Here is a 26866-nt window from a genome sequence, read left to right on the forward strand (position 1 = left end):
TCCGTGTGACACATATATAACTCGATTTCCCTTCAAGTTAGAGACTTCATTGTCATTTAAGCACTTATGGTACAAAGAGGAGTCATTAACAGTTTTATTAGTCAAAGGTCAAGCTTTTTGAAAGTTTTGTAATATACTAGTATAATGATCCAATTTTAACAACAAACTCATGATCAGAAACATGTAGGTAAAAATTTATAGAAGAAACAAATAGCCTTCGGGAGACTCTGTCAGACAGTCATTAACATTAACGATACAAATAAACAAAAACTATTACATGTATATATGTTTATTTTCAATTTCAAATTTTAAAAAAATCAAACTATTTACAATCCCTTCAGAAATCAACCTCTTATCACATTTGTCTTTCTTGTTATAACTTTTGAACAATATACTGAAAAATAAAAATAATTTCACACTAAGTGTTTTACCAGTTCATGACTGAGACTTCACGTCGTATAACATTTAGTGAAAGTACATTGAGACTTCATGATGTATAACATTTAAAGGGGTGTAGTACACCAGTCAGGACAAATATTAGAACATAAAATATTTGAAATAGTGTTTGCAAAATGGTGGCAATTGTTATTTAGGAGGCTGTAATCTCCCGTCATTGTCCGATAATTGACCGCACAGCCCATAATACACTCCGCTGGCACGCTCGAGTAACCCGCGGGTAGGAACTCCATCATCCAATTACATTTGTCTGCTTTATACGGAAAACCTGATTTTATGCTATAACTATTTGCGTCATTCAATAATCCAAATAAACGGTTCTTCGTACCAGCATCCGTCCCCCATTCAAAGAAATATCCTTTGTAGTAAATCCATCGATGGGTCGGGGCCAACACGTGTCTCTCTGGGGCCGCTCGTTTGGTTCTGTTTCTTTCGGAGTCTATCTGGATGGATCGTTTTGATATTAAATGTAAACGGCCTTTTGTTGTTACACATGCTAAATCTGAGGTTCCGAAATAGTACGGTGACTCGTCAGATGTTCTTGGCACTATAAAATTTGAAAAGAAAAACAATTTAAAGGATATAAACATGTGCCGTCTCACTATAAATAGAGCTGACATATCTTAATGTAAAACACTGTCTCAAAGAGGGTTGTGAGAAAGATTTCTGAAAATATATGAGAAATAATCACATATATTTTTTGTTTAGATCTAAATATCAAAATGGAATGATAAAACATTTTATGCCCCCGTAAACGAACTTTCGGGTGTACATAGTTTTTTATCGTGTCCGTCTGTCTGTCTAGCTGTCTCTCTGTCTGTCTTTTAGTCAGAAAAAAAACTTCAATCTTTCCATAACTTTTGATTTTAATTAGTTGAGCTATGACTTTCTTATTTCACATGTGTATTTCTTGTGACAAGACCTTTCCTTAGTACCACCAAATTTGACCTTTTGATCTTGGAGTTTGAACCACTTTTACACAAATATTCCAAACTTTTACCAAGGTCATATCTTTTGAACAGTTGAAACCAGGACTTTTATGCTTCATACATGTATTTTTGTACCTTTCAAGACCTTTCATTGGATACCAACAACTTTGACCTTTTGACCTTGGAGATTTCCGTTCTGATGAAAAAACTTTAACCTTAGCAATAATTTTTGAATTGTAAGGGGTAAGGCTTTCGTACTTTATATGTGTATTGTGTAATGCTTTTGAGAAGACCTTTCATTCGGATATCAAGAACGTTGACCCTTTGACCTTGGGGTTTGACCTACTTTAGAAAAAGAGCAATCCTTGACCATACCTTTTAAAGGGTTAGGGCTAGTGCTATCATACTAAATATATTTAATCCTTGTGACAATACCTTTCATTTGACATCAAAACTTTTGACCCTATGACCTTGACATTGAAGTTTGACCTACTTTTTAAATTTTTAACCTTGGCCATAACTTTTGAAGGGTTAGTGCTAAGGCTTCCATACTTCACATTTTTAATTTTTTGCGGCAAGATCTTTCATTGGATACCAATTATCTTGATCGTTTAACCTTGACCTTGGAGATTTCAATACTTATAAAAAAAACTTTAACCTTGTCTTACATTCATATTTCACAATTATATAAGTGAGAATATCCTACTTTGAGTAATAATCTATTAAATTTCCATTTATGAAAAGTTTAATCTTCACTATGTTGCCATACAAGGTATCAGTATTATTTTCACAAACACATCTTATATTCAATTGTAACGGCCGTGCTAATATTTCTAGATGATTTTTCTTTTCTGGAATCAATCCCTTCCTGAATAATTCACAAAGGCATTTTCCTTTCCTTTTCTCATTTCCCCTGCATGCCAACAATGAATCTCAGAAGGAATTGAGTTGATGTACATGAAAATCCTGATTTTTTTTTTAACTCGAAAGACAATAAGTTAACTTACTTGCACACAGTGATGCCATATCTAGGGACCGGTGCCGTGGTCTTAGTAGGGGCGGGATCCAATCTCCCCATATGAGGGGTAACGACAGGAGAATTATCACATACTCCTTCAAATGATAAAGATTATAAAAAAAAATTTGCTAAAAATTACCTCCCCCTCTATTTCTCTGTACCTTAACACCCCTGTCAACGCGCGATCGGCAACGCTGATGCAAATCCGATAGTTAAATTCAAGTACACGAGGAAGATGAGATTAAATAAAACATTGTTTTGTTCTATTTGAAGTATTTCCTCGCAATTTTCCTTCAACATTTCTGACCTTTTAAATGCTGCTAGGCATGTCTGACACCCTGGAAGTCCTCTACGCATTAAAAATTATCATATATTGTGTTAAAGTTAAGTTTTCCTTGAACATGACTGCCCTTACGTAACACACGAAGCTCGTTTAAGTGGTATTTTTTACCTTATTACGTATACCCGACAGTCCAAAGGGCACATCTGCAATTCTAAATAGGTCAATCATAAATGTTTAATCCGATTTGAAGTTCTTCATCCAATAGAAAGCGTAAAAATAACGGTTGGAAGTGAATACATGCCAGACGTTTTGGCGATCGGCAACGACTTTATATTATGCGATCGTACAACAAAGAAAATATGAAAAACATGCGATCGTGCAACTTAAAATTTATAAAATACATTTAATGAAATAAAGTAATAGATAGCCATGTGGTATGGGTGGAAAGTCTTTCGAAATAGAACGAAATACCAAGCATTTGATTTTCGAGAAGGAAAGAGCGAACTTTACTGACGTTCTTGTTTATTAGTTGAATAATGTCCGTATTTGGGAGAAAAAAAAATTAAAACTCCATGAACCCAAAAACTTGATATTATTTGATTAGATACCTATAGAGTGTTATAGGACCGAATTTTAGCATTATAGAAAAAAATTGTTTTATTGTCTATAAAATGCCAGTTCAGTTATACAGGAGCTGGCATACATATCAAAAACTGATATTTTTTTTTTAGAAAATAAAAAAGATATGTATCAATACTATGAAAATTACGATCAAAGGAATTTGCATATCTAGAGCAATTTTACCAAAATTTTCAGTAAACAAAAAATGTGTTGTACACGCACGTGTTAATACAACAGCATTATGTATTACAGTATATATATTTTTTTTTAATTTACTGAAAACTATTATAAGTATTACTTTTTAAAAAATTAATTGAAAATTTTTAATATCATGTACGTACATGTACAGTCTAGAATCGGGGGTGGGGTGGGGTTGAAAACTTTACTTTCATAGGCGTCGGAAGCAAACTGAAAGTTGGGGGGGAGCTAAACCAATAGGCTGGTTGTCCCCCTTTTGCATTTTATAGTCAAATCGGAGCAAGGCACCTGGTAATTTATGGATAAAATTTGGTTGTTCAAGAACTTGAATCATGACACCCCTTCCCTTAGAAAATGTTCCTTTACTTACACTTTGCATGATAAACCATCTAAGATATTTAGGGGTTTTTTTGGGGGGAGGGGGGTGACACTTATGAAAATTTAGTTACTTTGCATTTTTGCTCTTTTTCAATTTTTTCAATTTTCTATAATCTACGTAGTTAATTTCTATTTTCTATATTACATGTAATGTAGGACAATTTTAAGAGTTAAAAAGGTATATAACAATGACTGACTGCCTAATTTAAATGTGAAATATTTGTTTATATCAAAATAAACTTTCTGACAAGAAGTTTCTCTGATTTATGCTATTCTTATTTCGTGTGTTGCACGATCGCTATTTCCATGTTGTACGATCGCTTCGTAAGAAGATACATGTCGTTGACGATCGCCTCTCGGTTGTCAAATTTTCCAGTTAAAATTTGTATAATGTATGTAATTTTAATTTCAAAATCAGGAAGTTCATACTTTCAAGAACCGTCACATAACAAAAGCAGCAAATGTTGATAGGTAATAACAACAATAAAAAAAATTTCAAAGCATGGAAATTTGATGTTTTGAACATTGTCGATTTTATCAGTACCATTTACACAGAAACTGTGAAACAAATTTACTCTCTGTAAATCCTAAACTGTAAATGTTTTCCAATTTTATTTTTAGCTGGTTACACTCCAGCACATACAAATCTATTAAAATTTACCCCCTACTATACTTTCTTCTTCGATGTTTTGATCGGCGTTGCCGATCGCATTGATCAGCGTTGCCGGTCGCGCGTTGACAGGGGTGTTAAATTAATATTCTTTCAATTAAGTGTTATGCAGTTTTAAACAAGTGTAAATAGGTCCTAAGAAATTGGTGTTCTACCAACTATGATGTTTAAAGTTATATTTGATTTGTATTAAATTCAAGGCATAAAAAAAAATAAGTGAAACTTTTAAGGATATTCTGAATTTAAATACTTTATGGGTGTAAAATGTTTCCGAGCCTTGCTTTTGAAATCTATTTTGAATTTATTTCACAAATGTATTTGAAAAAAATGAAATCATTGTTAGTGCTCAAAAAAGCAGAATTTGGTATTCTAAAGATGCGCTAAATATAATTCATAACATAAGGTACAATACATGACTAGACAGGTGTGCGCAAATTTTAGTATTATGTTCCATATCCAGCAAGCGCACTGAATTTTGAATACATCGGTTTACGTGCACGTACAGTCAACAAGGAAAATAAACAAACAGAGAAAAACTCTTACCTTTCTCATTGATACTATAATTAATTCGCAACTAATATGTCAAAAAAGTAGAACTTTAAGTAAAGTACATGTATGTACATTTCACTACACTTGTAAATAGGTACGTTTGTCTTGAGGCCATATAATAAACATAATATTGCTAAATTTAATGTGATGTTTAATAATAAGTAGAACGCTAACATATCTATACCAGGAACAGCAGGGCGATGTTGCCATTCCTAGATTATCTGTAAACAGTTAGTTTTTAAATATAAATACTTAAGTAGTATATTCGTAATCTGTCTGGAAAACTAAGTATTTTTGTAGTAAATTGTAAATTAAATTGGAAATTAAAGGTTCAATTACTTAAAGAAGGAATTACATGCCAGAATAAGTCCTTAATTATTTTTTTTTTCAGAGAAAAGGGAGAAAAAAATATTTCACTTGCAAATGAGGTGCTTTCATTATAGTTTAACATTTGATTTCCTTTTATACATAATATGAATGTCTAATGAAATATTAAACATTAAAGAAAGGCTAGAAAAACATATTTAGTTTTGAAATTGAAATTATAAAAATAGTGAATATTTTTAAACCCACAATTTAAATCGTCATTAAACTAATGAAAACTAGGGAGAACATGTTTCAAACAATCATATTTTAAAAAGAAATTGAAATAAAATTAAGAAAAAATGGAAGATATTCAATATTTTTTACTTCCATTTCGGCTAATCCCGATCAGAATTTTAACCTATCTAAAAAAAACATAATCTATTTCTGTTTTATAGATTTACTATTATTTGATATTTTGATAGAGTTACTGTTCCTTTTGGAACTCTTCATTTGTTTACCTGAGAAGCACCTAGCATTATCGTTAACAAAGTAGACAATAAATTGTACACTAGGCTTCAGACGAGGAAACCAGTCAGGCTTTCAATATATTGGTCTAATTCTTACAGGTAAAGAAGTCGTAATTAAACAGTAACAGTTATTATTTGTTGTATTTAAAATATACCTGTACTGTGTACACCTTTACCTGTTTACAGGTGGAACAACTGGCACAGCTATTTACACGTAAGGCGAAAGGAACTGAGGTTCATAAAGGATATATACATGTAAATTTTTTAAACCACATACATTAAATCACATAGCCTTAAAGCTTTTATATCTTAATAGGATCTAAACATGTAAATGTCTTGTTTGACAAACACTTTTAGTGTAATAAGTATTGTCATATATCATTAAAATGAGGTACATGTAAAGAGTCATGTGTCTTTTTTTATATCTTATTTGTACCAAACTTTTATCAATAATATAAATAAATAAAATGTCTTGTCTGGGAAATCTTGTGAGTAATTTTAATTGTGTGACCAAACTCCTGTTCATTTCAAAATGTATTTTCCCTTTTCAGCATACAATTATGGAAGGAACAAATAGAAAATCAGTTGCAAGCATTTCGTTTGTGGATGGAAAAACATGTGAGTTTTCTTTTTGGGTAAACCATAGATATGAGTACTTTACAAGTACATGAAGAACATACAAAAGATCAAAACAGAATTTCTTTACTGGTTTTAAAGCTACAAGAGCATTAAAAAAAAGAATTTTGCATTATTGAAAGGCACTGTATCATGAAAGCGAGAAATGGTCTAAATAAAGACAATTAATTCTACCTGCTGTATCTATGTAAAAACAAAATGGAGCTCAAATAAGTAAAGTTGAGTACAAAGCAACATGTTTACTTTGTATATAAAAGAAATTACGAACTCATGTATTTAAGGCATGTAAAACATTTTTTGATGAAATCTCCTATACATGTGCTGTTTGAAAATGACTTTTTTATTTCAGTGTCGGTCTCCGAGTGCAATAAACAGGCATTAAGTCAGACCTTTAGTGTCGACCTTGTAGAAGCGGCCCTGGCACAAGTCGAGTTTTTGTCCACAGTAGACAAATACCCGGCACTAAAATCCGTCAAACACATCCAAAATACCAGAAGGAGATATGAACAATTGTGGCTTCCTCTAGCTGCGGAGCATGCGCAGGAGCGTTTAACAGCCCCTCTTGATATTGAGTGGCTTTGGCACTGCCATCTACTGTGTCCTGTTACCTATGAGAAGGATTGTAAGACGTTATTTGGAGGCATGGTCAATCACCGCTTGGTCCGTTACCATGATAGGGAGTACGTACTGAAGCGATCAAAACAGTTATGGAATGCCAAGTATAAGGACGAACCTTTTGAAGTTGAACTATCAATGGATAAAATGCTAGAGGCATCCTCTGGGACAGAATTCAAATCTGGTATCTCTTACGATCTAGAGGCAGCTATATTGCGCCAAAGCTGTTTTTATTATAACGTGTCTCTGCCTCATTATCTCGACAGGAAATTTCTAACACTATCTGTGCAGAGATACCAGAAATTTCTTTTCCTTCGCAAAAATTCATTTAAACTCTTTATAGTTCCATGTTACGATCAGGATTTGATTTGGCACACACATCAGTTGCATCCCTTTGCATACAAAGATGATACTATCCGCCTTTTGGGTAAAGTTCTAGTTCACGACGATACCACCGTAGATAGGTCCCCGGATTCCAAACTAACCTTATCTACCATCGACACAAGACGACTATGGCGGGAAATGTATCAAGAAGATTTTAATACACCGGGGGCGATGTATCGTGGTCCTTCTCCAGACGAACTCTACTCTCCTATATGTTACCGTGATGATCAAACCCATTCCAGACTCGGACTACAATTGAAATTAGACTCTCTATCTATTGATAGAATTCCAGAGGGAGAATATGGACTCGATTTCAGTTTACAAATATTTTTAACAGAAGATCAAGTTAAAATCAGAAAACCTACAATTGAACTTTTTGGACCCACCATGGTATGGACTGCGAACGAACTATTTTCATGTAGCTTGCATTCCCGGCGATGGCTGATATTCCATCTCAAAGTACGGAAAGGGACTATTTTTTCTCGTGAAGTAATAGTAGGCAAAGGTAAAATTGATCTGCATCAATTGCTAGATCGCTCAAGTGTTTATTGCTTCCAAGAATCTGTGTCTTTAGAGGGAGAGGACAAGAACTTGGCTTACGTCTCTGGATGCATCACAGAGCATTACCCAGATACGATTTACTCCTTCAACACGGGAGAGTTCTCCGTATGTGCAGTTCCTCACGATATAGACAGAGTGTTTCCGATAGAACCAACAAAACTAGAGCCTAATGAGTGTGGGGCTGGCTATGTCGCCCAACACAGGTAAGACATAAGGATTTAATTTTAAGAAAGCTCTGTGCAGTGAAAAGTTTAAATCCGTTTTTTTTTGTTCTACTGTTTTTAAATTACATCTAATACTATGTTTATGTTTAAAACTTTTACCTGAATGAAACGATGTTACATCTAATTGTTTTGTTACTTACTAGATTTATAAATGAGAGCAATGTTGGCGATGTTGAATGTAGATTCGTGTACAGCCCTCATCGATCTGAAGCTGATATACAATTCATACAGAACGCAAAAATTGTCTGCTCAGCAAAGACAGTGGACTCGAGCCATTTACCGCTCTCATTTCAGGTACGTTTAATTTTTTTTACTACTTATACAAAGCTCTTAAAACTAAACGACTAGAATAGCCTGACTTTCTACTTGGATACACAGGTCTCCAATCCTAACTGGTACGCCACGTTAGATCCGCGTCTCGGTGAGCGGGCTGTGCTGATCAGACAGACTTCCGGAGACTGGGCTGTGCTGACAGGACGATGGATCAGTTCTCAAGACAAGAAAGAAGGTAGTTAATGTTTTATTGAAGTGTTGAATTTCCAAATGACAATGTGCCCATTTTAACATATAAACAAAAATAGATATTCCGCTGCTGCAACCAACGATAGATATTCTTGTCTAAATATAGTATTATTTGAAAATTAGGAAGAATGAAATGTTAAATATTTTTTATGATCACGGAACGGAACATTAAAAATATATTTCATGCAAAAATAAAAGCATTAAATCAAAAATAAAATACTGGTAACCAAAATTTACAATTTGATTGACAAATAAGGTTTTTGTTAACTTTCAGGGTATCTTTCTGTGAAATTCCACAAGTTAGAGGACAAATCTACTCAGTATATTGATGTCCGAGTGCCTAAGTCAGAGGAGGAACATTTTTGTATTCATGTGGATAACAATGTGTTTGACATGGAAAGTTCCGACTTCTGTCTGCGCTGTAGATCTGACGAATCATTACATTACTTAGCCACCGGTTTGTCAATATTCCTTCTCCTCGTGCTTTGCATGCCTAGACTAACAGACGTATCCAAGGCGGAAGAGGAAGTAAATGAGATGAGTCACGTGATTGATTCGAAATTCCTCGTCGGATGCGGGTTCAACGTGATCACATCAAATAATTCCAAGAAAATGAAGGCGTAGATACATGTACGATTTATAGCTAAAGTCAGCAGTTACTCTCTGTCTTTCATTATGAACCTCTGTACTCATACAACTGTATGCACGTTTTTGCAAGATCGTTTGTTTTTAAAGTTGATAACCAGAAAATAACCAAATTCTTGTTTTGAATAGATAATCAAACGTTTGATTTTGTTTGGCAAATGTTTTTCTTTGTTTCGTCATGCTATAATTGTTTGAAGTTTTATAATGCAGAAAAAAACAAACAACACATCACATTATAGTCAAGATACCTTTATCAAGAACTGCCATTTACAAATAAACAACAATGACCATTAATGACACATTTTCATGTATTGCTAAATATATAACAGATCAACATAAACGGTTCTGTTCTATGTATTTTTTCCTTGACAATTTTCTAAACGGTACGTGCCAGTTTTATTTAGGCCATACCTATTTTTGTATTTTTTGCTCATCTGACCCCATTCGATTGTATTTAACAAAAAGAAAGGGGGCTCTCTACAACGTCACAACATGGCGTACTTCCGTAAAAACGCCATTTTGATCCAACATGATCAGATTGAAATTCACTTAACACCGATAAATCACCGAGTATAACACAACATGCGATATTGTGGATGGAATGTACATTATATCACATCAGTTAATATGTAGTGTACTGCCCAATACGTATCCTTTCTTTAAAAATGAATTGTTTGTCAATTTATTCAATTTCTACTTATTTAATTATTAAATAATACATTTACAAACTTATTAGAATAAGATTTTTAGGTGAGAAAAAAATGATATAAAACATGGCTTGTCCATATGGTAATTCATCATTACGTGTCAAAACGCCATACACTCAGAAATTTCTTTCTTCAATAAGCATATATGCTTTCCAGCAAAATATATCCCCCCAAAAATGCAAAATTGATCAGATAAGACATATGTATTATCTTCCTATCGACTAGAGGATATTCTGTTCACGATTTGTATACACCCGAATGAATGGTTATACCCGGTGAAATTTCGCATGACCCAAACGTTTGATCAACATTGATTGTCAGCTGTTTACAAGTATGGGAAACGTAGCCTTTCCAGATAACGCCATCTTTGCCAAGAACGATAACTCTAATCTATTGCAGAACTTGTTCAGAGTCGGCCATGTTGACTTCATATGGCTCGGAGTAAGTAAGTATTTTTTGTTATTAATTATATAAAATAAGATAGGACCTTGACATAACAAAAATTGAGTAATGCTGGTAAGTTTTGAGTATAAATCATCTTTTATACAGTGTTTTGTTTTTGGAAAATCGCGTAAAGCACGAATAATGGTATTTTATTATGTACACGGGCGTAATGAAAATATGAATAAATTTTTTTTTTGGAGGATAATGATAGGGTACGCTCAAGTTTCACCCATTTTCGTAAGCGGTAGACATACTGCTACAATATGTACGATTACTGAAATTTTGGAAGCTATGGCTTTCTCTTGCTGATTTTTTAAAGATTAATGCCTCAGTAATGTGACATGGAAAATTGATATTATAATGGCAACACGAGGGCACACTCATAGTTTCCTTCAATAATTAATTGATATATGTAAATTTAAGATATTAAAATATATATTTACGAAAAATCAAGTTAGAGTTTAATTTATTCAATTACTTTTATGCCTCCCAATAGTTTCAACCATTCTAATAATTGAGTTACCTCCCTTTCATCATAGTCTTTTTCAATATATCATAGGAAAAAAGTGATTTATATATCTTTTTGCAGATAAATTTCAACAGTTATATTGGGATGCTTTATGAGGTGTAAATAAACTTTCCCGGATAATCAAGGTAAATAGAATTTCATTAAATGTCATTGCTTCCATACAAGTACATGTATTTGCAACAATAAGCATTTTGTTCTTCCAGATTTCACTGATTACCTAGCCAGAGACTGTGTGTAAATATTCTTTCGCTTGTTTGTTTATTCCTGTACATACCCCTTGTTGGAAAACTCAAGGGTAATTTCTTTACAATATTTATAATAACACTTATAAAGTTGGCCACATATAAAATGTAAGAATTTATTGCAATTCTTTGAAATTATTAATGACATTTTTTTTAAAATAATAAATAATTAAATATATATATTATGAATTTTATTTTCAGATTCATCTTTGGTTTTTCTTCATTGATGATTTTTCCTAAAGACATTGAAAAAAAAAAGAAAAGAAAAGAAAAAAGACAAAAAAAAAAGATTTATTCAGTTGAGCTTTTAAGGTATGTATTTATTAAATAATACAGAGGGATCACTTATTATGGAACTTGTCCATCTGTCAGTCTGAAATAAAAATAATACCAATGCAGGCGACGCTATCAGTATGAATTATATATGTGTGTGATGTGTGTGCATCGTCTAGTGTTTGTCTCGTTTTACTAACATGCAATATCATCATTTCTTTCAAAACAGCCAACATAGTATATGTGTATATAGGGTAAATATATTTGTTAAAACTAACTTATCATAACCAAAATGTCCCTAACCAACAAATTAGTGGTCGAAATATATGAAAGATGCAAAGGGAACATCAATTCAATTCAGAGTGATATATGCAGAGTTGTAGGTAAAAGTCGGGAAGAAATTGACAAGAAATCACTTTATGTTAAAATTAAAAGAACTAAAGCAAAGATTCAACAGCTTAAAGGGAAAAAAAATTGTGAATGTGAACATTTTTTGACAAGTACATTTAGTGTACCAGTGAAAGTGACTTCTAGAGCTGAACCACCCTCATTGCCACCACCACAACCAGCACCAGCACCAATAGACCAGGGTATTCAGATTATTCAATTACAGAAGAAAGTGTTGCTATTGAAAGATCAGCTAAAGAAAATTAAAAGTAGGAGATATGAACAAGCCATACAAAGGAAAGACAGAATTATTAAAGATCTGCGATCAAAATTACATGTATCAAGGAAAATGAAAAAAGAAGAGAAGATAGACAGGAAAAAAGACAAAGAAGTATGTGTACCGGTAGATAAAATACTTAGAGACAAAAGTGTTCAGTGCAACTCATTAAATGGTATTTTAAATGATTTAGAAAAAGAACTTGATATTTTACGTTGTGAAAAAGAGGAAGAACAGGAAGGGTGTGACACAGTTAAAGTTTTAGATTTTAGGGAAAATACCAGAGGTAGACCATTTGATCATAGGATTAGGGAACTTATATATTTTTTTAGATCTCATAACATTGGTATCGAACATGTCGAACCAGTAGTTAATGCTGTTTTATCTTTAGTGAATTTTAAAGTGAAAGAACTGCCATCTAAGAGTACTAATGCAATTTTTAGCAATGAAATGGGTATTTTATGTAAAAAACAGTTAAAAGAAAATTTTTTAAATACAGAAAATTTAACTATGCATAGAGATGCTACCACAAAAAAAGGGAGACATTTTTATGGTGTGAAAATAGCCAAAAATAATAATATTTTTACTGCTGGTTTAAAAGAAGTAAGTGACGGCAAGGCTGACACTTACGTCCAAACTACTTTAAATATTTTAAATGAAATAACTGATGGTCAGTCTTGTGACATTTTAAATAAAATTTCCAGTTTTATGACAGACCGTAGTGTTACGGAAGAGAAAGTTAACGGTATTTTAATGAAAAAATGCAGGGATGATTTTAATTGTGACAAGGACTTTTATTCTTTTAAATGCTCTGTACATGCTCTTTTACAGTTTTCAGATCAGTGTTTGAAAGAAGTTTTAAATTTTGAAAAAGATGTAAATGTTTCTTTTAACAATGTATCTTGTAGAAGTAATGAATCTTACACCTTTTATCTCATTTCATGTGTATCAAAACTTTTTTTTAAAGATGGAACAGGTGATCCCTTTTTAACAGCAACCTATGTAAAAGAACAAGGTTTTGACAAAGTACCTGTGGTGAAAGTCAAAGGGAATAGATTTAATGTTTTGTTTTATAATGCTGTAGGAATTTTTGGTATGAGAAAGCATATTTTACAGTATTTGTTATCCACAAAAAGTTCTTTGAATTCTTGTACTGATTTTATCGTGTGTGGCTTACAAAACAGTCATATTTTATGTATTTTAAGAGCACTTGGTATTATATGCAATTCATTTTCTGAACCTTATTGGTCCAAGGCAGAAGAGCTACCCACTGCTTTGTCTATGGGTAGCGTGTACAGAAGAGTTGTTCAATTTTTAGATCTGTGTATACAGGAACCTTTTTTACTTTTATCAAGAAAAATTTCTCTGTTTTATGGTCCTTTTCTTCCAACTGATGAATTTGAGGAGGTTTTATATGATGATTTTTACAATGATGTAACATGTTCGATTTTGAAAAAGTTTTGTGTATCTTTAAAAACCAAGTCATTGTCACTGTTTAGTCCTTTTATTGAAGAAACTGGAAAATATTTTAATCCATCTGAAGATGTTGTAAATAAATGTAATAGTTGTGGCACAAATAATATTTCTGTAGAAAGACTAATGGGCAGGTTGGACAAAAAAATGATGGATACGCCAACATCTAGTGTTTTTAGTGTAGAGAACCATATTTTATTTAGTGAAAATAAGACAAGTGAGTGGTTAAAGGAAAAGACAGTGTCAGAGAAGAAAGAGCTTTTAGGAAATATTAGGAAGGAAGGGAGGGAAGTTTTATGTAAGAATAAGTTGGAAAAAAAATTGTTATTTCAAAATCATCTGAAAATTATAAGAGAAAGACAAGAAAATGTAAAAGCAATGAAAGAAAGAAAAGAGAAAAAATTGACAAAAGCAGTAGATTCGATGTCAGACGATGGATTATGGGACACGGAAAGCAAGGTTGACAACAGTTTACAACATATAAAGAAGAAAAACGATAAAATTACAGCGGTGAAGAAGCAGTTGAACTTATACAAAACAATATTTCCTCTAGAAAAACAACATAAAGGATTGACAAAATTCTCAGAAAAAGGAAAACTTTTTACGATTGAAAAATTAATTGAAAACTTGAAAACCATCATAAAGCTAAAGAGGGAAAGGACCCAACGGGAAGTGATTCCATCTACACTAGTTAGGAAAAAAATCATTCATACCTGGACAAACGATGAATACGAAAATGTCGAATGGAATGGTGAAATTGTTGGTTATGAGAATGGAATATTCAAAGTAATTTATGATTACTTCAGTATTAAGCATTTTAATATGAAGTTTACACTAAACTCTTTTTAAAGTGGTATAGTGTGTTTGCATGTAAGTAAATCACACAATGAAAATTTTGTAAATCACTGACAGTGTTTTCCCTTTATTTTAAAGTAATGGGTTAAAGATGAGTTGTTACAGGCTAAGGCTATGTTAACCTTACAACAAAGTTTGATTTGCAGGCAGCATTTTTATCAGTCAAAGCGGTCAATTTGGCTGACTGCTGGTTCTTAGGGAAAACACTGCACTGTAACAATTTCACATCCCCAAACCTTTATAAGATATGTATTGAGTTCATAAATGATAGTTTTGTTTACTGTGTCAAGTTATTTTAGTTTTTCTTCATGAATTATTTATATTTCTAAGACAATATTCAATTTAATTCAATCAAAAAAGGAAAAAGAAGAATGCATATCTTAAATATAATTTTTCATTTGACTTGACTTTGTAAACATTACAAGACCTTGAGTGAATGAATTTTAGTATACCTGATTTACTGATTACTAGGGCCATATTTTAAAAATATATATATATTTAATTGATGAGGGAAATACAAAAAAAAATGTAAAGTTTTTAGTCAGTAAGCCTGTAGAGGGCAAATAGCAAATATTTTTTTTTAATATATGGCATAGTATGAAATAATTTTCTTCCTATCACCTACATTATTTTCTCTAAAATACTTTTAACTTATTGAATGTGTTTTAAAAAGGGGTATGGACTATGGAGTGATAAACAGTACTTAAACATTTGGTACACTTTATTTGAGAAGTAAATTAAAAAATCATTTTGTGTATAGAATTTTAAATTGAAAATAAGTAACACATTTTTATTCTTGTATTGTTTCAAACTCCACATAGGTAAAATTTCTTCTTATTTCAAACTATTCCTTTCAAAACCCATCACAATTCGTTACAATGAAGTATAACATTCCAGTGGTGTGAGGTGGTTAAAATTTTAGCAATATGGTATACTTTAAATATTTAAGAAATTAAAGCATTTTATCTTTAAGTAAATTATATATGTATGTCTTGTATTTGTAATGTCTTACTTTGTGTTACATGTCTGTGTCTTTAAGTAAAGTAGATTTTAATATATTTTGCCTCATTATGAACATAACTGACTTATACAAATATATTACAACAGGTGCAGTATTGGCTGGATGGTTGTGAGAAGGACGATGATGTTTATGAATTAACAGAACAGGAATTTTATACAGATTTGAAGGACGGAAATTTGTTTATCCTTAGTAAGTGCATTTTACATTTCCTATTTCAATACACTGCTTTTTTGGGGGGATGTAATTTATTACTGGGATTAAAATTGTCCTAATATTTCATTATAACTATGTAACCTAAGAATATTTAGTCATTAAAATGAGTATTTATTTAATTTTCAGACAGTACACAGTTGGATCATTGCTACACAAATTCTTGAAAAAGACTATAAGGTTTATTGATTTTTTAGAGTTATCTTTCATAAAAATGAATTGTCTTTCTTTGAAATTACAGTCTTATATTTGTAATTGGATTACCTCCCTCTTTGAACAACTGTTTCATTAAAAGAATAAAATGTAGTTTTCAATTATTTATAATTTCTTCTTTCTCACTATGAATATATCAAAATTCAATGCAGTCTTAAGTAATATTAGTAGAAAGATATTTGAAAATGTTAAATATTGTTTTTTTTTTCAGGTTTTACAATTTTATGTGGAAAGGCTAGGAAACGTGCAGATTTTAGACGAAGTGTGCATTTGGTTATAGGAATTTCTTTTACCGCTTTTGGCCATTTACCATCTTAACTTGTTTTGTTATATATAGCACTGGATAACACATGCAAGTTGGATAAAAACGGTAAGTAAATCTACCTTTCTCAATACCATGAATTCACTAAATACATGTCTTTGTCATTGACTGGAAACGCCATGATTTTCGCTTAAACTAATTGAAAAACAATACATGTACAATACGAACTTCTTTCAATGTCCTTGTATGACATTTTTTAAATACTTGTGCAAGTAGAGTTTATCTGAAGTTTATAAAAAAAAAACAGTACCAAGATATTTGAGTCCACTCTTAAAGCGGATCTCTCAAACCTGAATTTTTGTGATGTTAATAAATTTTTGACAGTTTTTCAATTTTTCACAATTTCTTTTTTTCATTGTTTTTACCCTTTGATATTATATATCTTATCAGATATTAAAGAGGATCCAACCAGCTATTCTCAAGAAAATGCTGTTTTAGTTTTTCTTTTGTCTATTTTTGTAAATTTAAATAAAAATTATGTTGATTTTATTTTTAACTTTGTTGGTTATTATTTCAATATTTTATAACAATAAACTTTGAAGAGAAATTTAAAGCAATGGGCATTTAAAAAAATTGATAGGAGGGATTTTAACAAAATAAATAAAATATTTCAAATATTTCTAAAAAAATAAATTGAAATACTTTGGAACCTTATTTTATCGGATATGGGGCCTATTATTAGAAACAAATGCATGCAACTAAAATCAGTTCTACTTTACAGGTGTAGAGATCCTCCTTAAAATTGAAAAACAGTGAGTAAAAAAAGTACAACAAATATAATTGTCCGCTCACTTTTTTCATGTTCTGCCAAAATAAATTGTCTTCGAAAATGTAAATATTGTTTAATTGATCGTTCGCCCCCAATTTTTTCATCAGATGTCCGACGAACTAGAAATTAAATTGGTGTGGACTTAGGTTCATTTTCATTCCAGTTGTGGTAATTTTTCAGCCTTTCAGTTCTTGTAGTAATTTCCGGCATCACATACGTAGATAAAGTATGTGTAGGGATGGAGAAAGAGAGCAAGAGTTCCCTGACTTCACATATCAGGTAATCGTAGGTGTCTAATAAACAGGGGATCAAATTCTGAAGTCCACATTGGACAAGTAATTCAGTCAACTGTAAGAGTTCCCTTTCTTTGGAGCGTGGCTCAAACACGAGTAGAAGAGATCTTATTGCGACATAAAGAATGAGTGAAATCACATTAATGTACAACGGATAATAGAAAGACTGCGACTGCAGAATGTCATATAAAATTTTATCCCTCCACACTCGATCTGTGCAGTAAGGTATGGCTATATGTAGGAAACCACACGTCGTGTCCGATCTGATGCTCTGCTTGATGGTTTCTAAAGTTGGTTCTATTGAGTCCAGCGCAGCAGTAAAGTTGCCATTTAGATAATAGAATAAAGCGAGATGAGCTACCCCAGAGATTAATTTGTCATCAAACCCACTGGGATATCTGAGTGAGAGACTTTCTTTGTACAGATTCTCTGCTTTTTCGTGTGACTGCCTCGTCTTCTGAGAGTGATAAAAATCTGCCACAAGTCGACGTAGAATTACTGCAAATGACCCTGAAACGTCATTTGTTAACGAATGTGGCAAGTCTTCTATGATTTCCTCCATTGCTCTACATTGACTCAAATTCTGTATTGTACATGTAGTCAAAGAACTTAATATGTCTGCCTCATCTAACAAATTTCCCGAGATTTCGGCATTTAAAGTCTGTAAATATTTCTCAGTAAGTAGACAAATTTTAGTAGTACGAGGTGGTAGAATACTTCTTTTTAAGCCTACAAGATCGTAAATATCCTCTATCTGATCCTCGCATATAAGTTCTGCAATGATGACATCAATTCTGCCTGTAAACAGTGAGGATATCTTATCGGACACGTCCCGACATTCCTCTGTTGATTTGTGGTCAATCATGTTATTCTCTGGAATAAAATAATTTGGTAACCAATGTTGAGAAAGGAACCGTTGAAGGATACGCAGCGATTTGACAAATACCTTTAGAAGGTTTTCTGGGCACCAGTATGTTTCGGGTAGAGTCTCTGTCATCCAAAACAATACAGTCTTAATATAATAGGACTTGAGGCAATCAGGGTTAGCAAGATGTATCATTTTCAGTTGTTTCAATAAATAATAGCAATTTAAATGAGTGTTAGACCATGTTTTCATTAAGGCTTTTTCTGCCATTGTAAACGATAACCTCCATTCAATGTCATTTGTTATACTTAGGGCATATCCAACTGGAACGGCGTATACATCAGAGTTCTGTAAATCAATTTGAGTTTTCTGTTTGCACCTGTCCAGCGTGCCTTTCGCCAGAGATGGCCACTCTGCTAACCTTATACCGTATACTTCATCGTAGGAGAAACCCTCATACCCGCTGTACGTAAGCGAAGGTCCGTGGAGCTCCGAAAGTGGTGCGGCACCGATCCATGTTTTCATGTCGTGGACAAAGCAATTGCTTCGTAAATAGGACACTCTTTTGTACCTTCTTATTTGAGCGTCGTTAAAAATATGAGTGATTATTTTAGGAATTATGATTTTAATATATCCCAAGTGACAATCCTCTGTTGTGTAAAAGAAATTCATGACATCACTCTCTCGGTTATCGTGTGCAATAGGACTATTCGTACCCTCTTCCTGAATGTTTATCCATTTTGCTATTAATAGTCTGTCCATGTCGCTCGAGTTCGGCAGTCCCTCGGAATAACTTCCAGTGTAAACAGGCAGGAAATAACTTATCTTCCATGCAGGATTTTTCTCTCGTCCTAATCGGTCAAATTTCTCCCAGACTTGAACACAATTTACATTAATTTTCAACAAACGCATTTCTGTTTCGACCTTCTGGACAACGAAATTGTTGAATGTTTTCGATTGTAGTTCACTGAGAATTGTATTATGATCAATAACATGTTGAACTGTAGCGAAAACTTCGTTAACTATATCGTTAAACATCATAGATAAAATGCCAATTCCTTTACCCTATGTTGACCTGAATTTCCTACTTTCGGTTTATACAAGCTGGGGAAGCACTAATATCAGTAAATATGCCGCTGGTGCGTGTGTTAATGTTGGCAGTGAGTTCTGGTTTATTTGAAATTATTTAAACAAGAAACTGAGATTAAGGTAAAACTATTTTAGATAGCTTTATCTACATGTATATGTAGTAAATAGTAAAGTGTAATTTATCAATCAATTATAGTCTTTACTTTGGCATAACAGTTCAATACAAACTACATACCTTTCCATTTATTTCCTTATCGGGACCTGTATAATAAAGGGGCATGGACACAGTTTTAACTGATTTTTTAAAACCAGTTTTAACGTTTACATGCAATTCCTACCTAAGGCATCATCTATTGATTTGCAAAAATTTATACATCATTAAAAAAATTTTGTTGATTAGCAAAAAAGATACAGAACTTAAATTTCTTCATAATGTAAACAAGCCTCGTGCCTTGTTTTTGTTTACATAGATAGAAAATATCATATTTATAACAAAATGAAATTCAGCAAGTCAATAGTAACTGTCGAATCGTATTTAAAATTACCTTTTATTTGAAATATACTTTGAACGAACATATATTTATTTAGTATATTAACCTGTGTAAACAAAAACATGACACATACCATGTTTACATAACAAAGGTTTGGAGCTCTAAATCTGTCTTTTATCTGGACAACTGATGTTTAAATTTTTATGATCATTAGAAAAACCCTAATTATATATTTGTAAAAATGGAAAAAAATAATTTTTGAAATTTTAGCTGAAACTGTGCCCATGTCCCGTTAAAGCAAAGGCTATATATGGCACGCCAAATTCATAAAAATGAGCTAAACATAGTTTCACAGTCGATAAACTATAGTTTACGGCATGTAAACTATAGTTAACAACATATACTAATCTATATATTTGACATCTGTAAACCATAATTAATGCGATAATCTATGTTTCAGAACCGTAAACTATACTTAACACTGAAAACAATCATTTGCAATTGCAAAACATATTAGATTATCTGATAAATACAGTTTCACGATTCTTAAACTATTGTAACAGTGGTCTGTAATAAAGTCCACTTAAAATTATCCCGGATTATCACGAGATTCTAGATCTAGATCGTAAACAATAAAGAACAGCAACAATTATTCAGATATGATAAATGACTTTGATTTATTTAGATAAATAGTATTTGATTAATCAACAAATAACGAAACAATTCAAGTAAACAATGAAATGCAAGGGAAATGTAGTCAAGTATTTACCTTTATAGATAGATTCAGCACTTCAGTAATCGGAATTGACCGAATAATATTACGGTAACAATATAAATATGTAGATAAATAAATAAATTGGAGACAAACTCCTAAAAACGTCTAAGTCTGATAGTTAAAAAGAACGAACTGAACTAGGACGCGGAACGGAAACGCCCGGATCCCAGACGGTGGCACCGGTTGTCAATGACAACCGCGCACCCCATCCAAGATCCAAGAGAGATAACTCTAATTAAAATATACGACTCCACTACATTCCCCCCACCTTAAGACCTTATGTCGAAGACATAAGTCTCAAGATATAAAGTATGCATGATTATATCATCAATATATTAAAACAACAAATATGCAAATAAATACATCACTCAAGTCTCTCTCTCAAAAATATGAAGAGTACATATGTAATTATACATATACATACTGCATACATGTATACACTCATATACTCGCTCAATAGTTAAAACAATCAACAATTTAAGTTAATCCACAACAACATTATATTACAAAACAACAGATAAATTATATCACATAAGGTTAAACTCTATAACAATATGCACATATGTCATATCTCTGTATCAACTATCAACACATTGTCACATAATAATACACAGGCTTGTATACTATTTATCTGTACATATATATTCAGGTATACATACAATAGAAAATAATACTAATCACAACATTGTCTTCAAATTTTAAGCACAAATTCAAATGACAAATAAATAATTTGTTAAAACTATAACTATAGTTCTCGACACAACCTCGTGCAAACTGTCCATGCACATATAGACACGGTACGACTGTCTAAATCGGAATCACCGGAAATAAAGTCACTGACACACTGGCGGAATATTAAGGTAGAGAAAACGTGAATAACGTAAAATGTGGAACGAGAAAAGTCCGGCCAACATCAAGGTAAATATGAAATATAAATATGAAATGATAATGCAATGAGAATATATAATGAATTCTCCGATAGCTCACTGTACATGTATATATATATAATTTCAGGAAAACACAGGAAGAAAATATGAAGATGGACATGAAAATGGAATAATGAAAACATGAAGATGATGATGAATGACATATGGTAAGATAAGTTGAGTTGACATACATATATAAAAACAAAACCAACATTTATTCTTCAAAAATCCTGTAAGGTTCTAATACAACTTTCTTACCAAGACGGTTAGACAAGCTAGTACTATTTCTTCTATAACAACTCAAACTGCCGTTCGCACTCTAAACCATCTCCAAACGTTCGTCTCTAGAAAAATATGCATTCTCACGCTCACTCTCACCCCTTTTCAAACTGTCAATCTCACTCCTCAATCTCCTGTTCTCTCTCTCTAACTCTCGTCTCAACTCTCTCTCACGCATAAGCTCACTCCTCTCATTCAATCTTGCATTAGCTATTTCTTTCAATTTAATCAAACGTTCAATTTCAAAATCAATATCAAATATAAACTGTTCTAACTTCTGCTCCTCAACAGGGACGGAATATAACGAATATGGTGAGGACTCCTCGGTTTGGCTAGCGGTTTCGGTGGAAAACTGTACTGGAGGAACGTCTGGCAAGGTCGCAGATGACACAACAGGCGCAGCAACGTACGAAGGAGGCAAAGATGAAATGACGGATGGCGTTTCTGATGAAATGACAGAAGACAATGATGTGGCGGATTGCAGACAGGATGAACTGATGGTAGAGGAACTTACGGAAGAAGCAGATGAGGTCGCAGGTGCCTGTGGCGGAGCAGATTCCAGGGTGCTGGTGGTCGGTGCAACTGGGAGACGAGAAACAAATTTCAGGCTGCCAGGATCAATGTAATTACTATTCGGTTTGAGTTCATGATGACACAGCTGGAGATGATTCTCTAGAGACAGCTGGGACAAGTGATGAATACTGCGGAGGTGGAAACGCATATCTGTCTTTCGCTTGCAAGTAGACTTACATCCTGGGATGGAACAATAGAAGATAACATGATGGAGCTTGTGCTTCGTCTCCCAGTGCCTGGCATAACTCTTCCTGGTGGTAAAGGAGGTAAAACCACAGGACACTACTGGACAACTCATTCCGGAATGGAACTCAAAGGGGCAGGATGAAGATTCCAGAAGTTCCGCAAGATCCTCATCGTGGACCAAAAGGTCAAGGACATCAGTGTCCATAATTGACATGACTATATAAAGGGGTGATGATGACAACGATGATAAGGATGGGATCAAACGATGATGATAATGATGATGATGATGAAAATGTTGTAAGGATGATCCAAATGAAACTGTAAATAAATAAACACATAGTTTGAGGAAATAGCAAACAGGTTGCTTACCATTTTAAGTACATGTAAACACTAATAAAGTGTATTGTATATTTTCTTTAACAAAATTTTCTGTGAACAAAATGTATAACCCCAAAGGAAAAATCTATGAATTGCATACACTCGGACCTTTCTAAAATGTCACAATGACAACAGGTCATATATTTTACTCAATGTCGAGAATATATCTTGTCTCCTCTCATCAATCAGTTCCTATATGTAGGTAACTAACTAGTATGTATACAATAACTGTAACTAGTCAGTATACAATAACTGTAACTATTCAGTATGCAATAATTGTATAATTATGTAGGCATCAAGCTATTTAGTATACAATAACTGTAAAATAGCAAACCTATGTTCAAACAAATATTAATAGCAAATATTATGTATGTATAAGCACACAGATTGCAATAATCTGATCACTATGCTACACTGAAATATATCAGTCATGACTCAGGTACTGTGACCTACTGTACTTCGAAACAATAACTTGAATTACTCCATGCATGAATACAATATCATGTACATGAGTATACCTGTAACTATTTATACATGTACCCTTGTTTACAAAAATGACCTCAAAGGGTGAGTGTATGAATTCATATATCTTAACTTTAAGTTATAATTTCTTCGAGTGATTAGTCTCAAAGACTTAATTTTCCATCTCTGTATTGTCACATAACAAATAATGAGGGTGAAGATGATAAATGAATATGCCATGATAAAATGATATGTTAGTATTATAACTATCAACTGAAATTTAACACAATTCACATGCAAGAGCCTAGTTATGTACACTGTGATTTATGGTGAAAAACGAGTTGGAGGTTTAATTCTACGACCATGTCTTGTGTGTTGGGAACATTCCCTGTAGGATTCTTGTTCGTTTGTCATAATTTCTTGTGATTCACTACTCGAGTCATACTCGGTCTGTACCTCAAAGGTATTGTAGAGTTCATAATTGGATGAGTCTAACTCTTCTGAAAAATAGGGTTTAAGGTGGTCAACATGAACCACAACTAAAACATCTGTATTACAACACTGTATTTGATATGTGACATTACTGATTTTTCTTTTGACTTTATATGGACCACGCCATCCTAACCCTAACTTTTGCTTTGCCCAAGGAGGATACCACCTCCAAACTAGGTCACCTTCATTGAAAGTTCTGTGTTTTATATTCTGATCATGATATTTTTTCTGACGCTTAAAGCTACTTTCAAGACTTTCTCCAGCATGCTGAAATGCAGAAGACATAGCTTCTTTTACGAATTCAATGTATTCATTGATGCATGATTCTTCATGATTTGGTGGGTTACCAGCAATTATGTCAATAGGGAAGTCTATTTCACGTCCTAACATTAATAAATTTGGAGAACATTTTGTACTTTCATGAAGAGAGGCACGATAGGCCATCATAACATAGGGCAGATGGTCATCCCAGTCATTTCTATGTTTATTGACAAATAATGAAAGCATTTGCTGTAAGGTACGATTAAATCGTTCCACCATGCCATCTGATTGAGGCCGGTAAGGAGTAGTTCGGGTTTTATATATGTCAAATTTTTCACATAATTCAGAAAACAATTGAGACTCAAATTCTCTGCCTTGATCAGTGTGAATACGGTATGGGGTACCATAACGACATATAAATTCGTTTATTAGAACATCTGCAACTGTCTGTGCAGTATGGTCTTGTAGAGCAAAAGCTTCTTTCCATTTGGTAAAATAATCGCCTATGACCATTATATACTCATTATGTTTTTCTGTCATGGGTAAAGGTCCCATTATATCAATGGCAATGCATTGTAATGGTCGGTATGCGGGGCAATGCTGCATTGGGGATTTGCCTGGACCTGGCCCTGGTTTACGCCGTGCACACACAGTGCAATTTTGACACCATCTTTCTACATCAGATGACATACCAGGCCAGTAAAATCTAGCGCGTATAGAAGCTAAAGTTTTGTCGCGACCCAAATGTCCCGCTACACGTTGATTGTGTAATTGATACATAATCTCTTTTCTTATTGACTTTGGTACCACTAATAACAATTTATGGATATTTTCCGGAATACTGAACCATTGACGATATAAAATACCATCTTTTGATACAAGAGTATCTTTCAAATTCCATAATTGTCGAATTTCAGGATCGGTCCTATAAACCGGATCTAAAACATTTGTGCCGCTATGTATGATTTCACTCATGGTTTTTAGAGAAAGGTCATTTTGTTGAAGTTTTGACACATAGTCATCAGACGACTTATCTAACCAGTTAGTTGTTACGTTGCGAGTATTATGATTTGATTTTTTAGACTGTATCGCATTTACAGTAGAAATAGTGCATTCGCAGTTTTCTTGACGGCATCTACGTCTGGGCTTTCTAGACATAGCATCCGCATTTATGTGCAAAGAGCCTTTACGGTGCTGTATCTCAAAATCATAAGTATCAAGCACAGATATCCATCTGGCTATCATACCCTCGGGTTCCTTAAAATTACGAAGCCATTTTAAGGACGAATGGTCAGTACGAAGTAAAAACTTTCTACCCCATAGGTAGTGTTTGAATTGTTTAACAAACACGACTACTGCTAGCAATTCCCGATAGGTCGTACAATAACGGCGTTGAGTTTTAGATAATGTCTTGCTGCCGTACGCAATGACTCTTTCTTCGCCGTTTTGAATTTGTGAAAGTACGGCGCCAATTCCGTCGTTTGAAGCGTCCGTATCGAGTATGAATGTATCATGACAATTTGGGTATGATAATACTGGGGATGAAATCAAAAGTTTCTTAAGTGTTTGAAATGCCTTTTCACTGGAACTATTCCATGTAAATGGAACATCTTTTTGAGTCAAACGAGTGAGTGGATATGCCACTGTAGCAAACTCAGGAATAAATTTCCTATAATATGAGGCTAGTCCTAAGAAACTTTTTATTTCTGTGACATTTTCGGGGGTTTTCCAGTCTTGAACTGCACAAATCTTTTTAGGGTCACACTTCACACCATCTTTTGACACAACGTGTCCTAAGAAGGATACTTCTTCACGAAATAAAATACATTTTTTAGGTTTAAGTTTAAGATTTGCGTCCCTGAATCGGTCAAAAACTTTTGTCAAATTTGATAACGTTTCTGTGAAAGTTTTTCCGAAAACAATCACATCGTCTAGGTAAACTAAACAACGTTCCCATTGTAAACTATGTAATATTAATTCCATTAATCTTTCAAAGGTCGCAGGACTATTTGTTAAGCCAAAAGGCATGACCTTGAACTGGTAAAGTCCTTTATGGGTCGCAAACGCAGTTTTTACTTTATCGTTTTCGTTCATTGCCACCTGCCAGTACCCACTAGCCATATCAAGTGTACAAAAGTACATTGAGCCTGACAGTGCATCTATTGACTCATCAATTCGGGGTAGGGGATACGCATCTTTGACGGTTATATGATTTAATTTGCGGTAATCGACACAAAATCGAGTACTTCCGTCTTTCTTTTTAACCAAAACTATGGGAGATGCCCATGGAGAAAAACTTGGTTCAATAACATCTTGTTCGAGCATATTTTGTATTTCATTTTCAGCTATTTCTCGCTGAGCTAAAGGTAATCTTCGTGGGGGTAATTTGATTGGTTTATTATTACCAGTGTCTATTGTATGAGTAACTTTGGTAGTACGACCTAGTTTTCCATCTGAACCCACGAACACGTCAGTATATCGGTATAAAACCGAAATTAGTTCGTTTTTCTCGTTTTCTGTAAGTTCAGACGAAACGTTGTCTAACATGATTT

The 26866-nt window shown here is 33.3% G+C and overlaps 3 protein-coding genes and 1 long non-coding RNA gene across 6 annotated transcripts; 3 read left to right on the plus strand and 1 right to left on the minus strand.

Annotated features, from left to right (window-relative positions):
* Nucleotides 1-318: 318 nt before the first annotated feature.
* On the minus strand, nucleotides 319-6143 carry LOC134283493 (uncharacterized). Its single transcript, XM_062765945.1, has 3 exons — nucleotides 6112-6143; nucleotides 2393-2498; nucleotides 319-1003 (listed from the first exon to the last, which is right to left on the minus strand). The coding sequence occupies exons 2-3, from the start codon at nucleotides 2409-2411 to the stop codon at nucleotides 504-506; spliced, it is 519 nt and encodes a 172-aa protein (XP_062621929.1). The 5' UTR covers nucleotides 2412-2498; nucleotides 6112-6143; the 3' UTR covers nucleotides 319-503.
* LOC134283491 (uncharacterized) lies at nucleotides 5919-9992 on the plus strand. Of its 2 annotated transcripts, XM_062765944.1 has the most exons (7): nucleotides 5919-6034; nucleotides 6122-6169; nucleotides 6487-6553; nucleotides 6921-8334; nucleotides 8499-8649; nucleotides 8734-8863; nucleotides 9152-9992. In XM_062765944.1, exons 3-7 carry the CDS (start codon nucleotides 6496-6498, stop codon nucleotides 9499-9501), a joined length of 2103 nt encoding a protein of 700 aa, XP_062621928.1. In that variant the 5' UTR covers nucleotides 5919-6034; nucleotides 6122-6169; nucleotides 6487-6495; the 3' UTR covers nucleotides 9502-9992. The 2 variants fall into 2 exon arrangements, with proteins under 2 accessions (XP_062621928.1, XP_062621927.1); XM_062765943.1 differs by lacking the exon at nucleotides 6122-6169 and having other exon boundaries at nucleotides 9152-9991.
* A 573-nt stretch (nucleotides 9993-10565) lies between these two features.
* LOC134283494 (uncharacterized) lies at nucleotides 10566-16964 on the plus strand. 2 transcript variants are annotated; one of them, XR_009995490.1, is made up of 8 exons: nucleotides 10566-10674; nucleotides 11263-11327; nucleotides 11406-11497; nucleotides 11646-11756; nucleotides 15817-15919; nucleotides 16070-16120; nucleotides 16365-16523; nucleotides 16866-16964. It is a non-coding gene; the product is annotated as an uncharacterized LOC134283494 (long non-coding RNA). The 2 variants fall into 2 exon arrangements; XR_009995491.1 differs by lacking the exon at nucleotides 16866-16964 and having other exon boundaries at nucleotides 10592-10670; nucleotides 16365-16647.
* Nucleotides 16965-21557: 4593 nt separating this feature from the next.
* LOC134283495 (uncharacterized) lies at nucleotides 21558-22724 on the plus strand. The gene is made up of 3 exons (XM_062765946.1): nucleotides 21558-21675; nucleotides 21772-21850; nucleotides 22254-22724. The coding sequence occupies exons 2-3, from the start codon at nucleotides 21841-21843 to the stop codon at nucleotides 22586-22588; spliced, it is 345 nt and encodes a 114-aa protein (XP_062621930.1). The 5' UTR covers nucleotides 21558-21675; nucleotides 21772-21840; the 3' UTR covers nucleotides 22589-22724.
* The last annotated feature ends 4142 nt before the right edge of the window (nucleotides 22725-26866 follow it).

This window comes from Saccostrea cucullata, unplaced genomic scaffold (genome assembly GCF_032062105.1).
Source record: "Saccostrea cucullata isolate Sc308-1 unplaced genomic scaffold, CSIRO_AGI_Scuc_v1 ctg425, whole genome shotgun sequence".
NCBI classification, from domain to species: domain Eukaryota; kingdom Metazoa; phylum Mollusca; class Bivalvia; order Ostreida; family Ostreidae; genus Saccostrea; species Saccostrea cuccullata.

Excerpts from the sequence above, each read along its gene's own strand:
- LOC134283491 (XM_062765944.1), top strand. The coding sequence starts at position 6,496 with ATGGAAGGAACAAATAGAAAATCAGTTGCAAGCATTTCGTTTGTGGAT. Across the intron at positions 8,335-8,498 it reads GGCTATGTCGCCCAACACAG|ATTTATAAATGAGAGCAATG; the intron begins GTAAGACATAAG and ends GTTACTTACTAG. Across the intron at positions 8,650-8,733 it reads ATTTACCGCTCTCATTTCAG|GTCTCCAATCCTAACTGGTA; the intron begins GTACGTTTAATT and ends TTGGATACACAG.